We start from the raw sequence: 27,569 nt of genomic DNA, 5'->3' as shown, positions 1-27,569 counted from the left end.
TCCTGTTTGGGCTGTCCCTCTTTATACCAGGGATGACCCTCTCTCAACCATTGCCATACGACAACGTGACCCTTAAAACAACAAAATATCCCACCTGCTTCCCTAGTGACATGTCCAATCCTTTCCCCCCTGCAGCTCATCTTCCAGGTGACCCCCCTGAGCTGGCCACAGTGGGTGGTTGTGATGAAGATCTCCCTGCCTGTGATCCTGCTGGACGAAGGACTCAAGTACCTTTCCCGCAACCACCTGGATGGTGAGCATGGTCTGCACCCCCCTGGGTTAGGGTGGCTCCGTGGCACTTTGCTTGGGGTTCCTGGTAGCTTTGTGGACATCTCTCTCTCCTCCTCTGCTCGTGTGGTGTCTGCACCTGCATGTTCACCCACCTTTGCTGTGCAAAGGGGTTTCTCCTGCTCCATTCCTTCCTGGTGCCACACCTGGCAGAGCAGTTGGTGATTACATCTGCTTGAAATGCTCCCTTTGGAGCTGGAGCATTAGATAAATCTGCCACAGGTTATTAATTCAACTCCTCTCGAACCTCCAGGAACTGGATCCCTTTGCTTATGAAGCAAAACAAACCAAATACTGATTTATAACAGAAATCCTTTCTTTTTTCCTCTCAGATTTCCACCCCTCTCTGTCCATCCTTATTTTGTGTTGGCAGCCTCTATGCTGTGATCAATTGAGAGCTGAGCACCTTAAAATCTGGTTTTGATGGGGCTGCCCTTGGCCAGCCCCTCTCAGGGTGCAATCCCTTGGCACAAGCAGAGGAGAAGCAGCTCCTGTGACACTGGAGCAGCAGTTCCCGTGTGCTCCTGGGCTCCATGCTGTAAATCACAGCATGCCTTTGGGCAGCCCTCCAAAGAGATGATAGCATCTTTCCTTTCATTTCTTGTAAAAGATGTTGCCGTGGGGGATATCTCAGCACTGAGTTAAGCCCACGGGTTTTCCCAGCAGTGGCTGCAGGTCCAAGGCTGCCGAGCAGTGCTGTGCCTGCCACAGGGGTGGCCCCTCTCCAGAAAATAGGATTTATTCATTTTTTGGGGTGAGCTTGCCCTGGCAGTCATAGCAGGGAGAAGAAGGGCAGGAAAGGCATTGTCCTTGCTCAGAGAAGCTCTGTGGGCAGATGAACAATCTGGATTTTTTTCCCCACCATCACCTTGCTCAAACTATCATTTCACCCCTTAGGCCACCTGTGTCATAACAAACCCCTCTTTTTCCCTTCATGCTGTAATAGCAATCCAGAATATCTGTGCAAAGCCACTCTTGCCTTTCTGGGCTGAATGCAGGTCTGGCCAGCCCTGTCAAGAAGGGCTCTGGGGCATTGTAACAGCTGTGTTTGGTTTTCATGGAGCAGGGCTTTGCAAGTACCTGGAAATATGGGACGGGAAAGTATTGCTGGCAGGAAATGATCACACACAGATCTCCCTTCCCATCAGTGCGTCCTGGTGTGCAGGTGGTGCTCATGTCAGCCTTTCTTCCTGTGTTGAGCTGATGCAGAAACTCAGAAATTGCTCAGTGAAACAGAGGCACAGGGCTCCTGTTTTTACAAACCAGACAGAAATTGTTTCTAGCCTGTTTTTATTGAATCGTTTCATCTCTCATCAGACACCCAAGTCTGTTTTATCCCACAATTACAAGCCTGTAGCAACAATTCTACAGCACAGCACTGGGCTGGGGTGTAGGAGAGCTGGTTAATGTTGCATCCCATGCATGCCCTTGGTCTTCACTTCACCATCTGTGGTCTGGGGCTGAGTCTGTCTTTCTCCCACACTTTGTATTTCTCTATAAAATCTCAGCACTGCTGGAGGAAGTGCTTTTCTTTGGCTCTGCCTGCACAGCTCCAAGCACAGTGAGATTTCTGGTAGGCACACGATCCTCTCAAGTGCCAGCACAGCAGCTCAGTTTTCTCCTCCCATGGCACACTCCCAATGTTTCAGGTTCTCTGAGCTTCCCTCATCCCCACAGTCATGGTGCTGCTGATGCTCACGGGTTGCTCTGTCTCATGGATCCAGGGTTTCCCATGCAGCTCTTCTATCCTGGCTGTGTGGCAAAATCACCATGCTTAAATCCTCAGACTTGAAAGAAGTAATTGAAACTCTTAATCTTCCTGATTCCTCTGGCCTTTAAAAAGGAAAGAAAAAAACCTACAAAAGCCACTTTTATATGTGGTCTTGTGATTTTTTTTGCCAGGCATGCTCAGGACAGTAAGACCCAAGTGGAGCGGGGAGCACCAGTTGAATACCTGCAAGACTCCAGAGCAAGGGTTGGCTTCCTTACGTGTCTCATCCCTGAATGCTCTACCCCTGGGCTTCCTGCAGTCTTGCCTGTGTGTGGTGGGGACCTGCTTGGAATGTGTCTGGGTGAACATGGCTTAGATATAGAACAGAGATACAATAATAGAGCCAAGAGACTCTACCCAGACAGGATCTCCTTTCCCACAGTGGTCTCTGTGTTTTGCTTCAAAATAAAGCCTAACAAGCCTGTGAAGTAGCTGTTTGATGGCAGTTTTGTCCAGGGGCCAGGCTAGCACTTGGTTTCTGCAAGATGATGCTTGGGAATGGTCTCCAGCATGGGACCTGCCAAGGGATGGCCAAGGGTGTTCAGCTGAGGAATGCAAATGTATAGCATGTATAGCATGCTGGAGTTCTGCTGATTCAGGGATTGCATGGAAAAGTTTCTCCTTTGATGAGATTTAGATAAGTTGTGTTTCCATTATGCTGGATTCTCCTTGTCCTTGAAGTGGCAGAAAGCTGAGACTCTTCAGTTCTCACTGTGGTCTCAGTGCTTTACATTCCTCTCCCCGTCTCTCTGCTCACTTCCAGCCTTTCATTTCACATCCTTTGCATATCTGGCTGTCTTCATTCCTCTCTGGCCCCTCTGAGGTTTCTGCTGTCTCGGTTTTGGGAGGTGATGTGAATCTGAGAGTGAGAAAACGTGCAGGGCTGAGGTTGGCTTTGTGTGAGCTGCAGATGTTCTGGTCAGCAATGTGGAGATGCTCTCAGGGGTCTGTCACATGCTGGCAGGCTTACAAGGGCTCATCATCCTCAGGTATCTCTTGCTGTAATATCTTTAATATTTTCCATACTCTATGCATTCAAGTGTTTGTTCTCTCAGAATCTGTGGCATGCAGGAGGAAGGTTTCCAGGCATTTGTGCCAAGGCCTTGCAGAAGTCTCTCTGTCTCTTTTCTAAGTGGTTCTCAAGAAGTATCAAATATAGGGAGGGCCCTGAGATAACCCCAGTGCTCACATTCCTCTGTGCACCATCAGCCCACTGCTGAGGCCACCCTGCTCCCCTCCTGCACTGTCCCTGCACCTCCTCATGTCCACCATCTCAAAGCAAGACCCTCACAGGTGCTGGAGTGGCTGCCGTGTTTGTTCTCAGCATGTTGAGCAGCAGGCCCTGTCTGGGTGCTGAGCATCACCATTTCTCACCTGTGCTGTGGAAAAAGTAGGGGCAAGATCACAAAGCAGGTGTTTTCTGCAACACAACTACATGCCTGCCCTGACAGCAGCAGGACCGCTGAAAAACGGGAGTTTGGATGTGCAGGAATTGACTTGGTGCCTTTTGTGGCATATTAGCATTTAGGCAGCTGTTTGTCCTTGTGCCCAGTGAGGGCAGCAGCCCCCGGGGTCATTTTGCAGGAGGTGCAATTTGGTGGCCACCCCACCCTGTTCCTGCTCCTCTCCCATGGGCAGCACCGTGCCCTGCAGTCTCCTGCCACTGCAGCTGATGTCCATGTGAGGTTGCTCTCTGGGGTGAGCATCTCCACCACTGAGGGAGCTTTGGCCCCTTCCCTGCAAAGCTGGCATCAGCTTTAGGCTTCAGCATCCTCCCAGAGTGGCTGGCAGAGGTGGCAGTGCAGTGACAAGTGCATCACACTCCCCGCCAGGGGCAGATGAAGCTCCGCATCTGAGACAACCCAAAATTTGCAGAGAACTAAATCCCCACGCTCTATCACAAAAAACCCTCCAGCATATAGCAAAAAGGAGCTGTTCACCCTCACTTTCCCCATGCACCTGGGTACGAGGGAACCTCCTGAAAGGCCCCCAGGAGCAGAGGAGCTGCTGCAGCTGCCCCTGTTCCCTGCAGAGGAGGCAGGCATCCCTGTCGTGGCACAGCAGAGCGGGGAGCGAGTGCCTGCGGCCGTGGCCTGCCCTTGTAGGGTAATCTGTGCGTGGAGCTACCTTGGCTGGGTGCTGGCAGAGGAATGTGTCCCCGTGGGCCAAATATTCCCTTGAGCTGTGGGATGCTCTGCAGGAGAGCAGCGCTGCACCTTCCAGTGCTGGAATATCCACACGGGATTTTACAGCTCTGCTGCCTTGCTTTTTGTTTTTATTTCCCCCTCTTGCCTTGCTTTTTGTTTTTATTTCCCCCTCTTGCCTTGCCTTTTGTTTTTATTTCCCCCTCTCTCCTGTTTTTCATATGTGTCCGTGTGTCGCGCTTTAGAAATGGAAGAGCAGAGGGAAGCTGCTGGTGTTGCTGCCCTGGTATTGCAAAGGGATGGGGGGACAATTTCCCTTTGGTTTTCTCCTGGGGCCCGGGGTCTCAGCTGAAGCTCAGGGTTCCCTGGTGTGACGGGGGAGATGTGCAGTTTTCAGAGCTACAAGGGCTGCAGCGTTTCCCTTGGTGAAGGAGGTGAGCTGGGCTGGCAGTGGGAGCCTGCATCCCTCCAGCAGCACCTTTTACAGGAGCCTGTTAAGGGAAGTCAGAAGCAGTATGGAAAAACCTCCTCAAAAGCCTCAGCTGTCCAGGGGGGAGCAGACCTTGGAGGAGCTGAGCTCACATTGTTTACCTGCTGGTTGGCAAGTGCTGAAGGGCTGTGACACCCCTGGTGTGAGGCAGCATCCAGAGGGACTGTGACCATCCCATCATCCCTGCAAACAGGTCCTACATCCCCCATGCTTCTGTCACCAGAAGGACAGACAGACACTGACATGCAGGGACCTGCAGATGTGGGGGCTGGACCCTTGGCTGATTGTAGGACTCTTGGAAACACCTGACTCACTCCATGCCAGGACTGTGTTGCTTTAGAGACCTGAGAGCAACTTTCTGAAGAGCATCCACTGTGGTTAAACACTTCAGCCATGTCCCCTTCCTGTCCCTGCCTGACACGTGCCATGGCATCCTCCTCCCTGTTTGCACAACCATGGGGTGATGTGTCTAGGGAAAGTGCCATGGTTGGCAAATTCCCACTGGTGTGTCACCTGGTGGGGACTGTTCAGCTGCTGGAGGAGAGGGAAGAGAGGCTGCTGCAGCGGGGAGGAGATTAATTGGATTATTGCAATGATATTTAGTACAATGCAGTTGCCAGCATTCCTGCCTTACACCAAAGCCTGCAGTGTCATCCAGAGGGATGCTGCCATCCCAGCAAACCATTTTATCCTAGGACACAAGGGCTGGGCTCTGCAGCCAGCACTGGAAAAAAAAATGTTGGCAAAAGTTGCAAAAAACCCTTTTGCCTCTGTCTTGCCTGTTATTTATTAATTCCCCTGAAAGCTGTCGGCACCAGGGCTGGCAGCAGGCGCGGAGCCTCGCGGGTAACCCCGGGCAGGACCCTTATTTATCAAGAGCACAGGAACAGCAGTCCCCAGTGAGATGTGTTTCATGATGTGTGCAGTGATGAAAGTTAGAAAATACAGTCAAAAGATTCATGATAATGGATTTTTTTAACTCTCCTTAGCAAGTGCTGCTTCTGGAGGTTTTTTTTTTTAAGGAAAAAGATGTGTTCTGGGTAAACCAAGCTACCCCAGGCTGGAGGGCAGCTGCTGCCTCAGGGATCAGGGACACTCCTGTCAACTGCTTGAAAATTTGGGATCTAGTTGCTGTAAGACAAATTCTGGCAGGGATTTTGAGGCTGTTCACATGGAATTCAAGCTGGATGCCATCACTTTCCTACAGGCCATGTGTTGCCTGTTACCTTCCCTGTCCAACCCTATGCATCTCGAGGAAGGGAGAAGGTAGGAGGGCAGCCCTGGGACAGTGGCTGTGATGAGTAGGTTGGTCTTTGCTAATTGTTTTGAAGGTATTTCTGGGTGTAGGTACATGGGTAGTGTGTGTAAGTGGTGTCAGCCCATGGAGCAGGATCTGTGTCTCTGGCTGCAGCAGGGCTGGGGCTCTGGGGTGGCTGGGAGGATGCAGTGAGCTTCCTCCTCTCTGAGGCACTGCTGTTCCCTGCATCATGCCTCATTAGGAGCAGTAAGGAGGGATCCTGCCTACTCACCTTCCCTCGTGGCTCCACCTCAGGTTGGATATTAGGAAAACGTTTTTTACAGAAAGGGTGATAAAGTTCTGGAATGGCTGCCCAGGGAGGTGGTGGAGTCCCCATCCCTGGATGTGTTTAAACAAAACCTGGATGTGGCACTGGGTGCCAGGGTTTAGTTGAGGTGTTGGGGATGGGTTGGACTTGCTGATCTTGAAGGTCTCTTCCAATCTAGTAATTCTGTGAATTCTGTGAACTCATCTCTTTTCCTAACTCTTGCAGAGACCTTCCTCATTCAGGGACCAGCATCCTTCTCCTCATGCAGGCTGAGCTGCCACAGCTGCAGTCAGGCCAGCTCTGTGCAGACAGAATCCCAGATTCCTTCTGGGACCAACCCAGGAGCAGCCACTCTTGGTAACAAAAACATGGAGCTTTTAAACCCTCACCAATACTTGTATTTCTCTTTTTTGCCCTTTGTTTCAGGAGAGGAGGACAAGAAATGAACGACGCGAGGGCGACTCTGAACTAGAGGATCCCAAACTTGTAACTCGGACTGAAGTCTTGCATGCGTGACCATCGCTAAAGCCAGCAGGACATGCATGTGTCCGACTATCAGACAAATGCGGGTGAATCGTCAAAAAGAAAAAATACTGATTTTCATTTTGTTCTGTAGCTTTCTTTTTCCTGTACATATGAGTGCAATTACTGGACAGCTGGCGTAGAGTTTGGGGATGGAGCTGTGTGGATCTGAATCATTGTAATGTGGTTCCTTGGGATTTGTTCTTGCCAAATTTGAGACCCTCTTTCCAATTTTCACCTTGACTGAGTGAGCATGGGCAAGGTGGCCTTCATGAGAGATTAAGGCAGGAAGTTGGGATTTGAGGCCACATCCCCCAGTGGGATGGGATGCACAAGGCAGCTTCAGGGGCTGGGAGGGGCTTGGCAGTGAGTGAGGGCAGGGAGAGAGGAGAGGGGCTGTGTGCTGGGGTTGTTGAGCCTTGATGATGTCCATAGTGTTGCTCTGCTGTGCTCTGCTCCAGTGGCTGCAGCAGGTTCAGAGTGTGTCCAACGTTGGTGTGAATCTCATGGACGTGTGTTTGTACATCGAGGTCAGGTGCATGTGGTGGAAGGTGAAGTTCTCCCTATTTATCACACTGTCCTGTTTGATTATGGAAAGCCCAGCACCTTCTCAGGCTCATCCAGCACCAAAGCACGACGAAGTCTTTGTCTGTTCTCCATCTGGCATCTTGCTAGATCCTGTCTGCACTATATAAGGCAGTCCTTCTCCTTGCAGGGGCAGCCATGTGAAGAAAACCAAGGGGATGCCCACCTTGCATTCCTCATGTCCACCACTCCTTCCTGGTCACACTTTCTTTTCTCAGTGAATTTTTAACTATTTCCCTAGGAGTAGTAGAGCTTAAGTGTTTAGGAGCACATCCATGACTTGATGTGCTCTGCTTTGGAGAACATCACTGACTTGCACAGGGCATCCCCGCCAAGGGATCACGATGGGAATGAATGTATGCTTGTACATAACACAGTCTTTCTCCGTGAGTGGTGTTTGTTGTGGCATCCCTTTTTGTAAGGCACCAACTTTACCTTGCCCTCTGGGGATTTCTTCCACAGCAGGAGTGAGACAGTCTTCAGTGAGGATTTGTAGACCAGGAGTGGATTTTGGGATCCATTAAATTTATCTTTCTCCATTGACCTGTGTCAGCTGAGAAGCTGATAGTGATTGGTTTCTTCTCCAGCTCTCCAAATCCTCCCTCCTGTTTTCCTTATGGTCCCCTAGGATCCATCCTGATGATGTCTAGTTAGCCAGAGCCTGTATCTTTCCTTTCTCTTACATTCCAGCACTAGAGCCAGGGTCTGGGATAGCATTTGCTCCTTTGCTGTTGGGTTTTTTCTTCTACTTTTTGCCTCTTAAAAGTGTTTTCCTGTATCATCTGGGCAAGAGCATCTCTCCTTCCATACAGTAGGTGCCAAATATCATCCCTCCTTTCTTTTCCCCATCACCAGCATTGAAGATGAGCAGAGCCCCCAGACCAATGGGAATGTACAGAATTGTTATACTACTGAGCTGATTTATTGTACAGAAAACCTTGCATGAAATGTTGTTACTGTATTTAATATATAATGTATTCAAGGAATTTTAATATGGAGCTCTTTAAAAAGATCTTTATAGATACTCTGTGGTTAGAAGATCGTTGCTGATTTTTTAAATCTCACTATACTTTGTCTTGAAGAAGTTTTATTTTTCAAATGTGTTCTGTCTAAATGATTTAATCAGTTGATCCCACGGGATGACCAATTCCTCTTCAAAAATTTTCACCATGGATGAGACCCACCCTGATGTAGAGGACCAGGACATGACCCAGGTACTGTATAAGCCTTACAAAAAAGGCTTCAGTAAGACTAATGCTGTAGACGTGTGATTTGCTCTTCCTCAAAAGGGAGGATTATTTTAGTACAGGTCACAGAACTAAAGAATTGTTTAAGTTGGGAAAGACATCCAAGATGATTGAGTCCATCTCCTTCACTCTGTGCAGAAAAACAACCAGTGGGAATTTAGTCCAGTTCCAGCTCAGTGTCATCAGAGGAAGCAGCTTCTCTGTTTCTCTGAGGCTAACAGCCAGTTTGGGAGAAGCTGGGCTGGATTCAGAGGCTGGGCTGGATTCAGAGCATCCCAGCCTGTCCAGAGGGTCCAGCAGGGCCTGCAGCTGCCCAATGGCATTTCCCTGGTCCCTTGTGCCTACAGGAACCTGCTTGGTCCATCCATCACCTGAGTTACACTGTTTTCCCTGGACTTAATGTCTGGTGGAGGATTATGAATTTAACCCAAATGTGTGTGGTATGGAGAAGTTTCTTGTGTGAAAGCCCAGGCAGTGTCAGTTTGTTCATGCTCATCATTGAGTCACAATTGTGAGTTACCAAAGCCTGAGACATCGTGGGCAAGAAACCACAACTTCGTCCCAGCTTGTTCTTTCCAGCAGCAGCAAATTGCATTTTATTTCTATTGTGAGCCTTCAGATGTACCTAGAAAATAGCCCAGGTAATCTGCACTAGAGCTGCCTGGAGCAGGTGGCCCCCTTGTTAGGAGGGACCATTTTGACACGTCCCCATTTCCCCTTCTGAATAGTTGACCATGTCTCTTGTCTCTCCCCCCTTCCTTTAATTATTTAGAGTACAGGTTTCACTCCATACTTTTGATTACAGAGGCTTATGCTTCAAACATCTTAATGAAGTAGAAAAATATCCATAGATGTAAGTATTTTTTCCTTTATTCTCCAGTGAAAGGTCAGGAAAAATCACAGAGTAGTTATTTATTGCATGTGTGCCAGCAGCAGCATGCTGGGAGCTTTTACAGGCTGAAACATGTTTTTATGTAAACCTGGAGATCCCAGAGCCAAGACCATCACTTTGGGATAGGCTCTTGTGTCTTACCAAGGCATCTGACTGTGCAATACAAGGAAGATGGACACTGGGTGGCTGTTTTGCCCTAAAGCTTTTTTAAAAAGCAGTTTAGGGAAAACTTCTGGGATCCTTGCTTTTCTTGGCAACAGAGGTTAGAAATTATTTCCTTTTTAATTTTATTTTGATGGTGCTGCCTGGCATATTCTAAGTCTATAAATAAAACTCAGGTCTTTCCAGCAAGACCTTTAGCATTGGTGGGCTGCTGTGACAGATCCTCCACAAGATGCAGGGCTGGATGGCAGCATGGGATTATGATTATCCATGAGCACTTTATATTCCTTCCTCAGGGGCCAAGCACCATGCTGGGGTACAGCCAAGGTGGGAGGGAAATGTTCTGTGTTCCTGGGGCAAGCACCAGGGGGATCAGCTGTGGAAAGTCTTTTGTACTGTTTTGGGGTATTGTGTCATTGCTGGATGAGCTCTTCCCCCTGTGGTGTGTGATCCCATAGGAATCCCACATTGGAAAAGGAAAAAGAGCAAAGAGAAAAAGAGCATCCTGCATTCCATTTGTGTCGTGTGGCCCAGGTCTGGATGAGGTTTGTGTTTGTGTGTTTGGGGTTTTGGCACTGTGAACATTCTGTGTGTGTGTGTTTCTGGTGCTGCTCTGCTCAGCCAAGGCTGGATGGCACCACCAGGCACTGGGGAGGGCAGTAGGAGGGACAGGCTCCGTGGAGGGGCTGGGGGAATTCGATCCTGTAGGAGCATCAGATCTGGGATTGAGTTGGAGTTTCTGCTCATGCTGTGGATGGCAGAAGGAGGAGCAAGAGAAAAACTCAGCATTAATTTTTGGTCCTTCTTTTGTACATCAGGTTGATAATACTGCTTCCCAGTCAGGGTCCTGCTCCACCAAAACTTATCAAATAATGATTTGAGCTGTGCAGGGGCCCTGGCTGGGAGATGAGGTTCAGTGACCTTAGCATTACATCACTCCTGAAACTCAAAGACACCCAAGTTCCCACTACCACCTCCTCAGACTTCCTGTGATTTTTGTACCATACCTGGCATGGCCATCACTTTGTATAAATGATGCCAGAGATTCAGACCCATCTGGACTTTTTTTCCTCCCACTTCTGCAGTGGCATTTTTTGTCAGGTGAGACAGCCTGGGAGTACCAGCCAAGGAGAGGGCTTTACTCCATGCAGATCTTGTGTGGCACAGTTTGGGTTAGGATTTGCAGGGCTGCAGTGAGGAGATACAGGGTAAATTGTGCTCCCTGGACCTGTTCTTGTGGTGCCATTCAGCTTTTGGTGTGAGCGGGGCATTAAATGAGCCAAAATCTGTGTGTGCCTGGAGTGATGGGCACTTGGGACCAAGAGGAGGGCAACCACTGAACTGCCAGCAGGTGCCCTCAGTGGCTTCAGTCTGGGAATATGCTGATTTTTTTTATATGAGATGCCAGAACAGCCAAATGTAGAAATCTCTGAGATTGTGCTTCGTAGTAAAAGGTAAATTGTTATATCTTGGGGGGTGGGAGGGTGTTACCTGAGGGACAGAGCTGAAAGAAATGAGGTTTCCTATTTTATTATATGAGAGATATTTTTCCACTAAATTACTGCTTCCTAAACCGTGTCCTTTGTCTGACTGTAAATAGCCAGGTGTGCTGGGAAGACGTGGGAAGGCTCCTTGTGGTCACATCCATTCAATCCACTCTGTTCACACAATATTGGGCTGATTTGTTTTATACTTAGAAAATTACAGAAATAAAAGCAATTTTACTGGATGACTGAGGGTTTTTTGTCTATTTCATTGTTGTTGTTTTACCTTTTTTTTTTTTAATTATTATTTTTGCTTTTCTTGTCCCATTTGTGGCTGATTTGGGGGACATTTGGGAGCCCATGGAGCCATACGGGAGTGCCTGAGGGCATTCTTCAGCCATAAAAGGAATTGTGCTCACCAGATCAGGATTTCTTGTGGGTTTTCAGAGGAGCCAAACTAGAAATGGAGCTGAGCTTGTGCCTGGCATGGGATGACAAAGGCAAAATGAGTGGAGTGGCATAATACAACTGTTGGGAATTTTTACATTCACTCTTGGGGCACAAGAATACAAATAACAGTGCTAATTTTGACTGTATCCAGAATAGTCATCACCTTATCTCCCCTAGCTGGGAGGGGGGAGGTTTAAATAAGCCCTACAATAACCTCTACAAGAAATAATTGTGAAATAAATAATAATTAAATAACTTAGCCTCCTCTGGAGGGATGGCACAAGGCTTGGGGCCATGTGTTTCCATCTCTGCATCACCCAGAGCTCTGCCCATGGTGATGTTTGAAGCAGAAAATCCTGATCCAGCTGCAGGTCCTGTTTTGGAGCAAATCTGTGTTCATGGCAACATCTACCCTTGGTGCTTTTTTGCTGGGATGTGGCCCCACATGTTCCTTCCCAATGCTGTGAGCAGGACAAAGGTGGTGCACAAGGTAAGCCAAAAACTCTGCAACCCACAGGGGGTTACAAAGAGGGACATGGGATACCCTGGCACATGTTGTTTTTGGGAAAGGGCCATTGCTTGGCCTCCTCTTTGCTGGTGCAGACTGATGCCAGACAAGAGGAGCACCACTGCCATGGCTGGAGGTGACCCTCGAGCCAGTCCCCCATACCAGAAATGCTGCCTCAGGTCACAGAGGTGAAGGCAAAACCACCCCAAATTCCCCACCTGAACCCCTGGGTACCATCACCTGGGACTGTGCTTGCTTTGGAAGGCATGATTCAGAAAACAGGTGTTACCCTACCAAAAAACCCCAGGGGTCCCTGTATCCCGTGGCACAGGTCCAGCCTCCACCCTGGATGTGCATCCACATTTCTGGAGGCCACAATGGCCACAGGGCCACTGGCACCTTTTGGTACCCCCAGCACCTCGGGTTCATGTTTGCTTTGGCATCAGCTAAACTGAAATATTTCCAGGGAGATGTGTTGTCACAGCAACTGGGGATGGAAATGCCACTTCTGAGGGGTGAGTACCACCAAAAACATCTTGTGCCAGGGCATTGCAGCACAGGGCAAGTACAGAGCCGAGCCAGCCCTGCTGGGAAGGAGCGAAGAGAGGTCAAGGACAAGTTAAAATTGGAAAGAAAACTGAACATGCTGTTTTGTAGGACCTTGCTTGCTCTCATCTGCCAGGTTTTTTTCACCCTCCTTTTCCCATTGCCAGTGTTGCAGTGTAAGTGCCTCCTGCAACTGGTGAGGGCAAGCCAAAATTACTGGGAAAAACCACCAGCTCTCAGGGACTCTTCTTGGCAACCTCGACCACAGCAGGTCCCCTCTGCACCCACCATCATATTTTAAATCTTGCCTCTGTGTTACTCCTCCCATCCATGGATCTGCAGCGTGCCACACATTTTTGTGCTGAAAATCAGAGCTCCATGCTAGATGCTGCCAAGCATGAGTCTGGGCTGTGTAGTGAGCTTCATCTATTATTTTTCTATTTTCTTTCCCCCCATCAATGTCTGAGAGCCTGGAAATACCTGGTAGCTTTTATGCCTTCCACAGTGGTGCTTCCCTTGGTGTGGGTGGGCTTGAGGCCCATGCAGATGTTTTCAGAACCCTTTTTGTTCTCCAGCAGTTCATGTTCCAGCTCAAAGCAAGGATGCACTTGCATTTCCAAATGTCGCCCTCAAAAATGCCAGATGTTTCATTTTTCTCTCAGCCCCAAGCACAGGCTGAGTGTGTTTAATGGGCAGGGGGAAGAGGTTCCTTTCACAGCCATGGATGGACTCCTGTGCTAACCCTGCACAACACTGCCAGGGATACACTTGCAGGGTCACCAGCCCTCAATGCCCTTGGCATCTGGCCCAGCTGGAGCTGGAGATGCTGGATAAGGCCAAAGCCTGGCACTGGGGGCCTGTCAATGCCAGCTGACCCAGGAGAGTGTTTGGGAAACCTGGCCCTAGGTCTTTGCAATCTCAGACACTAACACAGGGGCTTTAGAGCCTCATTTGCTCTTGCTAGCTCCATTTTCCCCTCCCGTGGGCAGTGGAGCTAGATGGGCTCATTTTTCTTATCTCAGCTTGGTTTTAGAGTCATAGAATCACAGAATGGTTTGGGTTGGAAGAGTCCTTAAAGATCATCTCATTCAAACCCCCTCCCATGGTCAGGGGCACCTTCCACTAGACCAGGCTGCTCAAGGTCTCATCCAGCCTGGCCTCAAACACTTCCAGTTCTACTCTCTGTGTGCCTGTGTTGTCCCACTTGGATCTTTGTTTTCATGCTGCTCAGGTGAAGTCCAGTTCAGCGCTTTCTGTGCCCTGGGCAAACCCATCCTCAGTGCCCAGGACCTGATGCAGATTAACTCAAGATGCCACTGCCCCTCCAGCAGCCCCTGCTCCTCGTTGCTCCAAGCAGAGTACCTCCAGCACCTCCTGCCTGCTCTGCTTGGAAGCAGCCAAAAGGTACAAAAGTTATTCAGAAGAGTTGGCTGAGTGTATTGACAGAACCACACCAGTATGTGTCTGTGGGAACCTAAAATAAAACCATCCCCAAGGTCCCAGCTATGAGTAGGAATTGGTGCAGAGGGTCATGGGACACTCCCCAGGCTGCACCTGACACAGTAGGCTGATAAAAAACTCTTCCTCTTAATTCTATCTTTATTTTTCATTTGGGTGTTGGAGTAATGCATTTGTTATCACAGCAAACACATCCCAGCCTGGCCTCAGGACAGCCCAGTGCCTGCACCACAGCTGGAAGCATCACAGCCCCATGATCTCAGCATCTCTGGCCAGTGGCTGCCCTGTCTGGGCAGGTCAGACAACAACTGAACAGCCCAAACAGGGCTGTTCCCTGTATCCCTGTCCCTCGAAAACCACCTGGCAGAGGCAGGCAGGTGTGTTGGCACCATCTTGGCACCATCGCAGGGCCACACAGGTGAGCAATCCCTCTGCAAACTGACTAAATTCCCTGTGATAAAGTAATTTAAGGAGTGGCAATCCCAGGGATGGCATGGGTGTGGGACAGGTGTGAGCCCACAAGTGCTTAGGCTGTGGTTTTTTCAAGCTTTTGGATGCTGTGGCCAAGTGGGTGCCCATGCTGGGTGCTGGTATCAGCCCAGGAAAATATTCAGCCTCTGTTGGTGCTCCAGGCTGGGGTTTTCTGCTCTCCACATCACGCCAGATGAGTCCTGACCCCACTTTCCAGCTGCAACATGGCTCCAAGAGATTATAAAATGGCAGATGCCTATTATCTCCCAATAGAAAGTATTTTAGCTAAATCCATGCTATAATCATTTTATTGACTCCAAGCACCAGAGAGGAGGTTAGAAGTGACTCTTTTACAAGTCATTTTGCTGTTAAATTTAGCTGTCCTATTTTCATTATCCCCATGGCCTTGGCAAGGGTGAGCAGCCTTCCCTAAAAGGCCTCGTTTCATACAGTAAGTTATTTGCTTCTCTCCTGACAGATATCTAAGCTTATAAGGTTTGTCTGCTCCACTCAATAGCAGTATCAGCCTTCAATCTGTATGATTAATATCAGGATTTTGTATTTGCTTTTGGCTCCTTGTCTGACAGCTTTCCATGTTGCTGAGGACCAGGGCATTGGGATTGCATCACGTCACTTGCAACGTGGGATCATCTGATTTTGATTCCCATGCTTCATGGTACGCCCAAAAGATTTGGATAAATTATTCAGTTGCTTTTCCCATATTTTTCCTTATTGCCCAGCAAAGATAATTGATTTTTCCCACTTATTTTGCAGTTGTCAGGTCTGTAATGTATTGAGTCGAAAGGTAAATATGACAGTGAGCTGTTGGCAAGTGAACTTGAGGGATGGAGATGCTAAAAGAAATATTCCTGAAAGGAAAGATTTATCCCAGCAGGTTAAGATTTTCCATACTTTCAAAACTTATTCCTCCTGCAGAGAGGACCTTTATGCTAGGCTCAGTGGCTGCAGAGAGCCAGTGTCTCCTTTGAGGCCAAGGGAGGCAGCAGATGAACTGAGGCTCATGGAGCCTGTCCCTGCCTGGCGTGCTGAAGCAGCTGGCGCTGGGATTTCTGGGGCAAACATCCTCTCTTTCCCCCAGAAACACAAACCCAGTGCTCCCTCCTCAGCCTCAGTGCTCCCCAGCACAGAGCATGCCCTGGAGCTGCCCAGTGGGATGCACTGAGGGCACAGGGTCCTCCATCCACAGCCTCTGTGCTTTCCCCAGCAATGAGCCAACCCCCTTCAAAGCTTCCCACTGCAGCTGTTGGCCCCCAAATTTCAGTCTGGCACTTTCAAATCCAGTCCCTTTCTCAGTGATATTTGTTTGAAGTGGTGTCTGCACCACCCTGCAGAGCATCACTTGCAGTGACCCCAGCTCGCCTGGCCCTGCTGATGTCTGGGCCATTCAGGAAATGCTGGAAATGCTTCCAAATGCACCCAGCCCAGCCCAGTGCAAGTGCTGGGAAGGAGCCAAGCCCCAGCTGTCTGGGCTCACCATGGGAGGGGGCCAAGCTGGGCGCCCTTCTGCTCCACAGGTCAGCTCCGAATTGCAGAGCTGTGTTTCTGGTGCTCCCCCTTCTCCTTCCTGATCCTTTTTCTGGGGCAGCATTTGGGAGACAGAGTAGGACATGGGCTCAGGACACACAGCCTGAGGTGGATGTTGTGGTAGGAAGGATGATACCCCAATCCTAATTCCTAAAATTTCTCCCGGGACTCCCGCAATCCCTTCCATCCCACTGTTGCCCCCAGGAATGCCTTGTGGTCTCTGCTCATCCCGAGCCCTGCCTGCAGCCTCTCTGTCCCCAGGGAAGGCTCCTGCCGGGCGAGGGAGCATCGCTCACAGGCAGATGGCTTCGTCCTGGTGGCATGTGGGCTTGGCAACAGGGTGGCCCTGCACCCTCCCACACCCTGTCCCACCCCCAGACCATGTAGGGCACCCGCTGTTCTCAGCCCAGAGCTTATAGGAAGAGGAAGCCTCATCCCTGCGCAGAGGAGGAAACCCGACAGCCCAGATGTGCACAGAGCCACGCCGATAGCATTCTTATTTTGTTTTTTTAATCTGCAAGCAGAGGAGCTGCCGGAGCGGCGGCGGGCACGGCCCAGCCCACGGAGCAGTGAAGAGCCGGGAGGCAGCGGCACAGCCCTGGCACAGCCATGGGGCAGAAGTGCATGGACAAGGTGTCTTCCTTCCTCTTCGAGTATGACACCCCTCGGATGGTGCTGGTGAGGAACAAGAAGGTGGGACTGACCTTCCGGCTGATCCAGCTCATCGTCCTGGCGTACATCATCGGGTAAGGCTCCCCAGCACCTGCTTTCCCCAAAATTAATGCTTTGCCACTGGGTAAAAAAGCAGTGGAGGGAGAGGAGTTTCTATATCCCCAGTATCGCAGCGCAGGGGGTTATTGCTAATAGCTTCACATCCCTCTGGTTGTGGCTGCTCCCGTGCAGCCCAGTGTACCTCCATGGCTCTTTTAGATGGATTTAGTCCCCATATCCTCCCCAGAAGCTACTGTATATCCAGGCTGGAGGCTCATCCCTGCCCAGCCCTGCTCCGCACACCAGGGCCCCGTCTTCTCACTGAAGAGAATCCAGATCCTGCTCCAGCTGCTGGATGGTGGCCTGAGAATCTGTTGTTATTTTTATTTTCATTTATATTAAATAAGAGGCATGTGGGGCCAGTGCAGTGATTTGTGAGACCCAAGTGGCTCAAGACAGGGCCATAAATCTCCCTGTTCACCGCTCTGACGCTGCGGCCGAGACACAGCTTGGCTCCAAAATTCCTGGTCTTATTTGCTTCTGGGAGGCAGCTCCAAAAGCAAGGGGAACTGCTTAAAAAAGGCAGTGAGTGGAGCAGGCAGGATCAGAACCGGGTGAGGATGTGTGTCCTCAGGTGCCCTGGGGCTGCTGCTCCTGCTCCAGTCACTCTGTGCCTGTCCCCTCAGTGTGGGACGATGCTTTGGGATGTGATGGTTGGTGAGCCTTTGCTGTGGCCCCATGGCTGCTGTGGGCTCAGCCCTATCAGGAGACCAGCACCCTTTCATGGGGAAGGGCCCCAGGGCAGGATGTTTGAAAGGAAAGAGGATGTCTGGCCATGAATTGGAAAATCTAGGAATTTTTGTGGTGCATGGTGCAAAGGAAAGGCAGCGGCTCCCAGGCTTCAGTGCAAGCAAGTCGCTGTGGGGAGCAGGGATGCCCATGTCTCCCTTTAGCACAGACTCCCTGGAAGGGGTAAAACCCTTCCCAGAGGATCAGTGTGGAACCCCCACATTGGTCCCCCACGTTGGTCCCACCCTGCTCACCAGCACTTTGACTCCCAAGGGTAATCCTCATGCAAAACTGCAACCGAGGTCTCAAGGTTGCTCTGTTGCAAAGAGGTTTGCACTGGTGTTATGGGAAGCAGCTTTGTTTTTGCTAAGGACTGAACCTGTGATGTCCCAGGGCTCCAGTCCCAAATGTGGCAGGGGGCAGCTGCTCCTGTGGATGGGGAACTGGCACAGATGGTTGTGCAGAGCAGCTAAGGAAACGTGGCTTAAGCAACTTGGCTAAACTGAGACAGGCAACCAGGAAGGAGCAGGAAGAGAACCAGCCAGGCGGTGACAGCCAGTGGCAGGGGAGAGGAATCTGGCATGAAGTTGCTGTAATTCCCAAGTTTTTCCTGGTTTGTTGAGATCAGGCTCCTCTAGCAAGGGCCTGCCTATGATTGCAGGTGCCCCCAGCCCCACCAGCCCCTGGCTTCCCCTCACTGCTGACAGCAGCACCCCCAGCTCCCTTCCCACAGCACTACTCCCAGTTCTCTGCCCACAACACTGCCCCCAGTTCGCTGCCCTCACCAAACTGCAAAGCCTGTCCTTTGAAAGCAAATTTGGCAGTCAAATGTGAATTCCCTTACCATTCTCCCAGCTTTTGTCCTCCCTTCATAGCAGGCATGGGATGCTCATGGAAATGTGTTCCAACGCACGACTCTGCTGGAAGGACATGGGTAGTGCCATCAGTGCATGCCAGCCCCCCTGTGAGACCCCATGTCACCCCTGGGGAGCAGTTCTTTTGCCTGTGATGACTGTGATAAGGTGGTATTGCTGCTGCCCAGGAGATGCTGGGTGCTTTCTGGGTTTCGCTTCCCGAAATCTTGCATGCAAGGAGCTGCAGGCTGAGCCACAGGATGAGGCCAGCAAGGGAAGAGGGCTTGGTGGCTCTGCCACGTCAGGGAGTGACACCAGGGGACTTTTACCACCTGGACAGGACTTGCTGCAGCATTTACAGCCTCACAGGGGATGGTTTTGTTTGTTTTGCCACAGGGGAGGTGGGGTTGCCCAGTCCTGTGTGCCTGTAGTCAGCTCTGCCAGAGGGGGATAAGGTCAGCAGCAGAGTCTGTGCTGGAGGCTGATCTAGGGAAAGGTTTTGCCCCTGCTGCTGCCCAGTTCACAACCTCCTGCAGCCCCGAGGGCATGGGAGAAGATGCCCACTGTAACCAGTGTAACCCAGTATGGTCTTCTGCCTTGGAGGAAGATGTTGGAGCTGTGTTTCCCATCTGGGGTGGCAGCAGTGCTGAATTTCTGCTCCCATCCCCAGGCACTGGAGCAGATGCTGTCCCTGAGGTCCTCTTGCCCTCAGTCCCAGGATGCTGATGTGGCTGCAAGCTAAAAAGCTCCCTCTCCGAGAAGTCCTCACAAGGTCCAGCACCAAACAGAAAACCTCCAGACAGCACCTGGCATTCTCCATTTTCCCCTCTGCCCATCAGCCAGGTGTCACAGGCGAGGTTGACACACCGGGCTGGTGTCATGGGCTGTCCCATGGGGAGCCTGCTGCCTCTGTCACAGCCAGCGGGACCGATGCCTGTGGCAGTGGGGACAAAATCCAGATCGCTCCTTTTTTAGTGCCGAGAATGCTCCGCGGCGCCGGGAGCGCTACCCGAAATGGTTGCTTGCCCATGTTTATAGTCTCCCTGAGTCAGAGTTAATCCAGCGGCAGCTTGTTTATGCTGTAGGTTAAATAGTGTCAGAAGCCTGCCCTAATGGCTGTGTGATGGGCTGGGAAAGGCAGGCAGAGCCCTGTTCTGGCCACAGCAGTGTCCCTAACCCTGCTCCTGCAGCCCTCTTGAACACAGGGACATTGCTCCACATTCCCTTTGCTGGATGGGGAACTCAGGCTCTGGATGTGAACCGTGTCCAGCCTCGGCTCTGTGTTGGCCTTGGAGGCATTGGGTTTTGGAGAGTTCCTCTGCAGTGGATCAGGAGATCAGGAGTGTTGGGGTAGGTCATTGAGACCAGCAAGCTGCAAACTTGCCATAGTCTTTAACCCTAAATGACTGATGGCTACTGTGCTCCACTTGCCATCACACACCCTCAGCCACAAAATGTGTCCCAGTCCCCAAAACACACCATCCTGGCATGAAGGTCGAGTCCTGCAACTACCACATGCATCAGGCAGAGGGGTAGGAAGTTTCACCAACATGTCCCTCCTCCAGTGGGAAGAAACTTGACAAATGATTCCTCAAGTGAGACTTGGTAGAAAAAGCCCCAGTCCACAGGTCTGTGCAAGGAATTGGGCCAGTGGAGGAGTGCTGGTGGCCATGCTCACCCTGACACTTTTCCCTGTCCAGGTGGGTGTTCCTCTACGAGAAGGGCTACCAGTCTCAGGACAGCATCGTCAGCTCGGTCTCAGTGAAGTTGAAAGGGCTGACACTGACCAACGAGAGTGTCCTGGGTCCTCACATCTGGGATGTGGTGGACTACGTTTTCCCACCCCAGGTAAGGAGTGACAGTGGGTGGGTTAGGGGTTTGCTTTTGTCCCAGTGGCTGCTGTTCCTCATGTGCTGGGGTGCAGATGGGTCCTTGGCATAGGCTTTCCATGGGGCTAACCATGACAGGGTGTCCCTGTGGAGGAAAGGAGGCTGCTCCTGTCACAAACCTCTGCCCAGGTTCTCCCTGGGGAGCATTTGTACTTGGGACCCACTATGGCTGAGGAGGCACATTTGGGGCTGCCTCCAAAAGGATCAAGGTTCCTCCAGTGCCTCTGGAGCAGTATCTCAGGCAGCAAGCAGGATCCTCCACTGTCCCTAGGGCTGGTGGCACTGCAGATCCCCACCCAGGGAGCAGCTCCTCACAGAGGAGACCCTGTGCTGGCTGTGAGCTCGTTGGCTGTGTCTTCACAGGGGGACAACTCATTCGTGGTGATGACCAACTTCATTGTCACTCCTGGACAGAAACAAGGAACCTGCCCAGAGGTAAACACACCGGCTTCCTTCAGTGGACTAAGCTTCCGTAATTCAGGGGAATTCTGGTAGTATCGCTGGGGAAAGACTTTTTCTAACATTAGGAGGTTTAGTAAAAGCCAGAGCCCAGCCCCATACTATTGTTCCTGACTCCTGTGTGGTATGTGAAGACTTTTATTCTGCTGAAAAACAGGTGGCATCCATTTAAGTTTTCTTCCCTTTGAGATGATCAAGCAGAGCAGACTTGAGGCTTAAATGAAAGCATCTGCCTGGAGTGAATAAATCACCCCTTTTTTCCTGCTTTATCTGGACAACCTTGGTTGGGAAGCAGTGTATGAACAAGGCTCTGGCTGCAGCTAAGCAGTGTATCTCTCAAGAAAAATGCTGTCTGGTTAGGCAAGAGGGACAGGGGATTGAAGCTGCAGGGTGGGGTGCTAAGAGGTGGCTGCTTTCCCCCCACAGCTGCCAGATGCCGGGCTGTGCACACAGGACAGCGACTGCAGCAAGGGGAAATACAGCCGTCAGGGACAAGGTATGGCACACAGCCCTGGGGTTTCTGGTGAGACAACCCCGAGAGAAGCTGCCTGGCTGGGATGTCACCTGGCTGGGACCTGCTTTGAACAGGAAAACCTCTGATATGCTGGTTGGAAGGGCCCATGTAGGCTGGTCCAACTCTGCTGTTTTGAAAGATACCTGAACTGCAAACAGCTCAGCTAATAAAAGGTTAATCAGGACTAAGCCATTTCACCCAAACTGTTGTTCTCTTATCAGCTCAGCATTTTCTTAGGTGTGTTTTAACAAAAAAAATCCCCAGTTGCTCCCCTGTACAGCACTGTAAGAGAAACCACTGCCCTGAGCTAATAGGCCACCATTAATTTCCTGTTTTAGAAAGGTGCCAAAGCCCTGAGCATTTTGGGTCTTGAATGCCCTTGGCAGAGCTGAAGCCCCAACCAGATCCCATCCATCCCAGCATGAGGCTGAGATTTCACAGGATCCAGGGTGTGAGCAGCTGTCTCCCCCACAGGGCTCATGACTGGCAAGTGTGTACACTTCAACAGCACTGTGAAGACCTGTGAGATCTTTGGCTGGTGCCCTGTTGAAGTTGATTACCATGTTCCCAGGTGAGGAATGATGTTGTTGCCCTTTTTCCCACCCCAGCTGCACTTGGTGTGAAGCAGACCAAATTGGGCCTCTATGGGATGTGGCCAGGACAGCCTGTTTTGTGAAAGACCAGAAAGGGAAGGGATGAGACCACCAGTTTTCTGGGTCTGTTTGTCTCAGTTTGGGTGAATTTACACCAAATGGAGCTTTCTCTAGAGCCTGGAGAGCCAAGTGATGGACATATGTCTACACTTGTGTTTTTCAGCCCTGCCCTGCTGTCAGAAGCAGAGAGGTTCACCTTGTTCATCAAGAACAGTATCACCTTCCCTGAGTTCAAGGTGTCCAGGTAAGGAGAGGTTTGAGGGGATGGCTCCTGGTCAGTTCCTCCAGCTGTGTCCCTCAGAGGAAACCATGGGTGCAGCTTGGTATAGAGGATTGCCTACCTCATCAGTGATCCCAGGACCACTCTAACTGGTGCACTGAACCCCATATTAGCTCATAGGAACTGAGACATTTCCCTCCCAAATCTGTCCCACCTCAGATGGTAGCTGTAGTTACTAGAAAGATGTCTGGAATTAACCTCTCCTGAGTTACTCTCACAAATCAGTTACTCTAATTTTTCTTTTTTCTTCTCTGAAGAAAACATTAAGATACCACAGGGCCAGGATAAGCTTGGTGCCCCAGAGTCCCCCTTAATATCACAGATCCCATCTGTTTCAGCAAAATGGTCCTGGCAGCACTGGGGGAAATGCTGTTGGCTGAAGGCACACTTGTAAGAGGATTTGTGATGGCACTGACTATATATCTGATTTGGAACAAATTAACAGAAGCTATTTGTGCTGTAGACAGCGAATTCTTCTCTCTAAGTTGATCCCGTCCCTGTGCTGCAGCCAAGGTTAAATGTCCTGGCAGCTGGCATGCTTGGCAAAGTCCTGGGCTGACCTCACACCTCCCAAGAGGTGGCTGGGAGAGGGGATCCCCCCAGCTGCAAGGAGAGGTGGCCCAAGCGAGGACAGGCTGAAGAGGACCCAGAGAGGGAGCAGGTCCTGGCAGTGAGGGTGGCCGAGCTGGCTGCTGTGGAGAAACTTCCTGCCTTTGATCACTGCTGACAATTTGCTCCTGAGCATCAGCGTTGGGACCAGTCTGAGCAAGGCACAAGTCTTACAAAACCACAGGCTTCCCAGACAAAGTGTTTTTGGGCAAAAAAGCAGAGTGGGATGGAAGGCAAGAAGTTGCCCTTTCCTTTTAACCCTTGCTGTAGGAGATAGAAAACTCCAGCTAAGTGTAAAAGGTGTGGGATACACTCACGATCCATGAGGTGTCCCAGATAAGAATTGCTGGAGCTCAGAACATTGCCCAGCAGAACCCATGGACAAGTGGCATGTGAATGGGAGAGTGACTGGGCAAAGGACTTACAGAGGTTTTTTACCCCCCAGATTATTGTGCTACTGAGAATTTTTCTCACTCTTTTTCATTCACAGGCGCAACTTGGTTGAGAGCGTTACCAAGCAGTACCTGAAGAAATGCACCTATCACAAAGTCACGGATTCCTTATGTCCTGTGTTTGAATTGGGATACATAGTGAAGGAATCGGGTCAGAATTTTACCTTCCTGGCTGTTAAGGTACTTCAATTTCAAATTATGTTCCTTGCTGTTGATGGGAGAGAGACACTCAACAGTGCAATCATCCCCAGTTGTTAAGATGATTTTATGAAGATGGTTTTAAGATGGTTTTATGAAGAATTCTTGAGAAAACAAGAGTGTCAGAATTATCTCATGAAGATTATGAATCTCCTTGGACATGGCCTAATATTTACATTTTTCTTGGAAACTCTTGAGAAGATTTGACCCACTGGCAGTAAATCCCAGGCTTCAGCTTGTTTTAATTTGAGCAGTGAATAACTAGATCTGTGTGGCCAAATACCATCTGATTGAGCTTGGAAATCCCAGCTAGATGGTCAAATATTGGTCATTGCACAGTGCTAACTGCAGCCTTTCCCCTGGCTCCAAAATGCAGCTTTGCCTAACATTCCTCAGGCTGGTGTGTGGGAATATGTGCTATCTTTGCGCTGCAAAACCTTGGGATAACTTTGCCAGGCACTGAATTAAATCAGAGAGGCTTGCATATATGAACATTTATTGCAGGGATTGGATCAGATGGCCCAGAAAAGCTATGGCTGCCCCATTCCTGGCCAGGTTGGACAGGACCTGGAGAAAATTGGTCTAGTGGAAGGTGTCCCTGCCCGTGGCAGGGTTTGGTACAAGATGGTCTTTATGGTCCATTCCAACCCAAACCATTCTAAGATTCTATATATGAAAGGTGCAAAAATACAAGCCTCTGGGGCACAGCCATTTACAGCCTGGAGTGAACTCAGAAGGGAGGAGGGACTCCTTCATTTCCTGAGCAATCTCTTGGGCATACTCAAGGCAAGGGAAGGCTGTCTCATGAGGACCAGGAGGCATCTGGGGTGAGCACTGTTTCTCAGGACCATGTCTTGGGCACAGGATTCTGATTAGGAACAAGAGGGCATGAATTTATTTGTGTATCCAGCACTCAGGACAGAAACAAGAGCCTCTGCAAGGGGTTATGTACAGGCCACAAAGCCAGGGCTGCTCAAGAAGGCTGAGGCAGCAGTGGGGTCTGTGCACCTGGAGAGCCAGGACACCTCATGGCATCGAGACAGAACATGTATGAGAAGGGAGAGCATTTCTCTGTGTGGGCCAGGTTCAAGGAGGGGCAACCTTGTGAATCCCCTCTTGGCTGCAGGGTGGAGTGGTGGGCATCACCATAGACTGGAACTGTGACCTCGACTGGCCCCTGCAGTACTGCAAACCCATTTACCAGTTCCACGGCCTTTACAATGACGACAGCAATGTTTCACCAGGGTTCAACTTCAGGTAAGGAAACACCTGCTAATTCTCCAAGTGTAATTCAGAGGTGACAGCTTCCAGGTTCCCACTCAAGAGATGGTGGAAGGCCAGAGACTGTCCTTCAAAATACTCACTACCTTTGCAGGGCCAGGCAGCAGTACCAGGGCTCTTTTAAACGGCATGAGAAAAGGGATAATACACCCCTTGGCTTCAAAATTGCCCCATTTCCTTTCCATTTCCTCCCCCTTGCAGGCTCTCCTGCATGGCTGAGCTTTTGGGAAGCCCCTTGAAAGACTGGAGATGGCGCAGGATCATCTCACATATTCTCTATCCTCTGCTCTGTGTGACTCTGTCACTAGTGCTTCGCTGTCTGCTGCACACAAAACTTGGGGACATCAGATCAAACAGCATGAGCAGGAGCTGGAACCTGCAGGCAGGAAAACTGAGGCACAGAGAGGAGAGGTGCCAACAGCCCAGCTCCTTCAGGGGGTTTAAGGAGAAGGTCAGGAGCAGGTCTGTGATAGCACATTCCCAGATCTTTGTCCAAAATCCTGATGCTCTAGTGTTGCAGGGGCTGTCAGACCCCCTGGCAGAACATTAACACTTGCCATCCAATTGCACAGATATGCCAAATACTACAAAGAAGATGGGATGGAAAAGAGGACACTCTACAAGGTGTTTGGGATCCGGCTCGACATTCTGGTGAATGGCAAGGTAAGGGTGGATTCCCTGGACCCCTGGGACAGCAGTGCCATATCCTTGGGAAGGTACCAGCTCTGTAACACAGCTCCAGGGTTCTGTGGGATCAGGAAAACTGCTGTGAATGTTTCCTTGGGTGCTGGCCTGCTCACAGGAACCCTTGGGGAATACCGGGGAAGGGAAGACAGGAGGAAAACATGTTTTAGAGGTCACATCTTTCATCTGTGGCTTGATCAGTGGTTTTGTGTAAAAAATTTTGTGATGGGAGTGGGGGGACCTGTGGAAACTCAAAACCTTTTACTGATATTTCCAAAAGCTGAACATTTGCATTTTTCTTTTTTGTCTTTTTATTCCTACTGGGAGAGAAGGCTTTCCTCATTGTGTTCCCATGGAGAATATTCAAAGTGTATACTTTTGTTTGGTTGCTTGGTTTTGGTTTTTAATACTAAACATACAGGAAGAAAAGTAAGTTAATTTATTTCAGCCTAAAACAAATCTGCAATATTTTTCTGTTTGACCAGTGCTTTCCCAGCTCCTGTTTCTCTGTGTGCTGTGGTTGCAGTTTGGGTTGCTGCAAGGCCCTTTTGCTGAGTCCCACTTTACAGCTAGAGCATCCCTTTTTCTTCCCCTGGGCTGACTGTAACTTATCACTTATTTTCTCTGACTTTATCCAGGCAGGCAAATTTGACATCATCCCAACCATGACCACAATTGGCTCTGGAATTGGTATTTTTGGAGTGGTAAGTTCAGATATTTCCAGCCTCTATATGGAGACTCTCAAATTATTCTTCTTGCCTGTGACATCCGTGGGAAGTGTCCTTGAGCTGCAGTCATATACTGAGTACTGCTCAGGAAATCAGAGGATAGGCAAAAGGGGGAAAGGAGGTGCTCTCTTGCCTTGCCAGCTCAGGAAAATAGATTCCTGCTGGTCTCTGGCTGATGTGAATTCTGCCCTGCTGATGAAGGGAAGGCTGGCTCTCTTGGCAGGTCTTGGTGTCCTGATAGTTTCAAGTTAGAGCTGGCACTGAGGGAGAGTCTTCAGGTGATTGGTAGTATTTCATTGAGGACAGAAACCCAGTGTCTGATTTGGTTATGGTTGTTAAAGACTTGGGCATGGCTCAAAGAGCATTGTGCTCTGCACTTACCTAAAGGGGAAACATTTCATTTCTGTTCCTTCTTGAACACAGCACATTTCACTTCTGTCCTAAATGGATATTTAGGAGACTTCATCAACTGCCATGTTGTGGAATGAAGCAAAAGTGACCCTAAATTGTGGGGGAAACTGGGAAAAACCACTGAAAACAGTGGTCCAGATGAGCTTGGAAAGCAACTCCAAACCTAACTGCACTTTGATTTAAGGCCTCTGTACTCTGTGACCTGCTCCTGCTGCATTTTCTCCACGGACGAGACTATTACAAGCAGAAGAAATACAAATATGCAGAACAGGAGCCTGTAAGTAACAGCAAGTGCCTGCCCTGCAGAGGCTCTTGCGGGGGTGTGTGTGGATGTGTGCATGAGTAATGACACTGTAACACAAACATCCATGCTGAGGGGCAACCAGGCGCCTTCCTGAGCCCTTGGGACTGTTGGAGAATGGGATCCATGAATCTTCCCTCCAAAATTACTGAGATGTTGTGTGTGACTCATTGTTAATAACTTTATTCTCTGCCTTTAACCCCAGATATTCCAATATCTGGTAACACTAGGATTGCTTTAATGGAAGCAGGGGCAGATCTGTCCTTTAGCAAATTAGAAAATGTCTCTTCTTCTGTTCTTTGAGAACATCTCTATGATAATGGAATGTTTCATGGTCTTTAAAAGCACACAAAAACAGTTCCCCCCAAATTCATCTGAAAATATGCATATACACTGGGGCTTAGGAGTCACTGCAGTCACACCTTCCCTGGCATTAGAAAGGAGCAGGTTTGTAAAAGAATCCTTGTTTTCTCTCATTTAACCCCCAGTCAAAGTCGCACAAGAAGGAAAAGAAGCCAGACAACACACAGTGAGAGGTGAGTGGTGTTTCCCCAGCCCTGCTAGCATACATCTGTCAGGGATGAGGGCTACAGGTCTTGGGGCTATCCCAATGTCTGTGAGAAGGATT

The 27,569-nt window shown here is 49.9% G+C and overlaps 2 protein-coding genes across 8 annotated transcripts in view; both read left to right on the top strand.

Moving 5' to 3' along the window:
- Window positions 1-11,395, top strand: part of ATP2A3 (ATPase sarcoplasmic/endoplasmic reticulum Ca2+ transporting 3) — a 54,877-nt gene extending 43,482 nt beyond the window's left edge. The window contains exons 20-22 of one of the 2 annotated variants that reach the window (XM_085557084.1): window positions 136-253; window positions 2,191-2,263; window positions 6,685-11,395. In XM_085557084.1, the coding sequence (XP_085413210.1) occupies window positions 136-253; window positions 2,191-2,263; window positions 6,685-6,730 (237 nt within the window). In that variant the 3' untranslated portion in view covers window positions 6,731-11,395. The remainder of the gene's footprint in view (window positions 1-135; window positions 254-2,190; window positions 2,264-6,684) is intronic. The other variant, XM_021550859.2, reaches the window with a different exon arrangement.
- Window positions 11,396-16,561: 5,166 nt separating this feature from the next.
- P2RX1 (purinergic receptor P2X 1) overlaps window positions 16,562-27,569 on the top strand; it is a 57,776-nt gene continuing 46,768 nt past the window's right edge. For 4 of the 6 annotated variants that reach the window (XR_014949433.1, XM_085557096.1, XM_085557095.1 and 1 more), the window contains exons 1-12: window positions 16,597-16,874; window positions 20,183-20,330; window positions 20,735-20,806; window positions 21,257-21,326; window positions 21,819-21,915; window positions 22,161-22,241; window positions 23,377-23,518; window positions 24,663-24,793; window positions 25,390-25,480; window positions 26,140-26,205; window positions 26,825-26,917; window positions 27,430-27,477. Coding sequence is in view for 5 of the 6 variants with exons in the window: in XM_085557096.1 (XP_085413222.1) it covers window positions 16,738-16,874; window positions 20,183-20,330; window positions 20,735-20,806; window positions 21,257-21,326; window positions 21,819-21,915; window positions 22,161-22,241; window positions 23,377-23,518; window positions 24,663-24,793; window positions 25,390-25,480; window positions 26,140-26,205; window positions 26,825-26,917; window positions 27,430-27,474 (1,173 nt within the window). In the remaining variant the exon portion in view is untranslated. Of the gene's footprint in view, window positions 16,875-20,182; window positions 20,331-20,734; window positions 20,807-21,256; window positions 21,327-21,818; window positions 21,916-22,160; window positions 22,242-23,376; window positions 23,519-24,662; window positions 24,794-25,389; window positions 25,481-26,139; window positions 26,631-26,824; window positions 26,918-27,429; window positions 27,478-27,569 lie in introns of those variants that run through there. The other 2 variants (XM_021550937.4, XM_085557093.1) reach the window with 2 other exon arrangements.

Source organism: Lonchura striata, chromosome 19 (assembly GCF_050655825.1).
Source record: "Lonchura striata isolate lonStrDom1 chromosome 19, ASM5065582v1, whole genome shotgun sequence".
In the NCBI taxonomy this organism is placed as follows: domain Eukaryota; kingdom Metazoa; phylum Chordata; class Aves; order Passeriformes; family Estrildidae; genus Lonchura; species Lonchura striata.
This window is presented reverse-complemented; position numbering and strand designations above follow the sequence as displayed.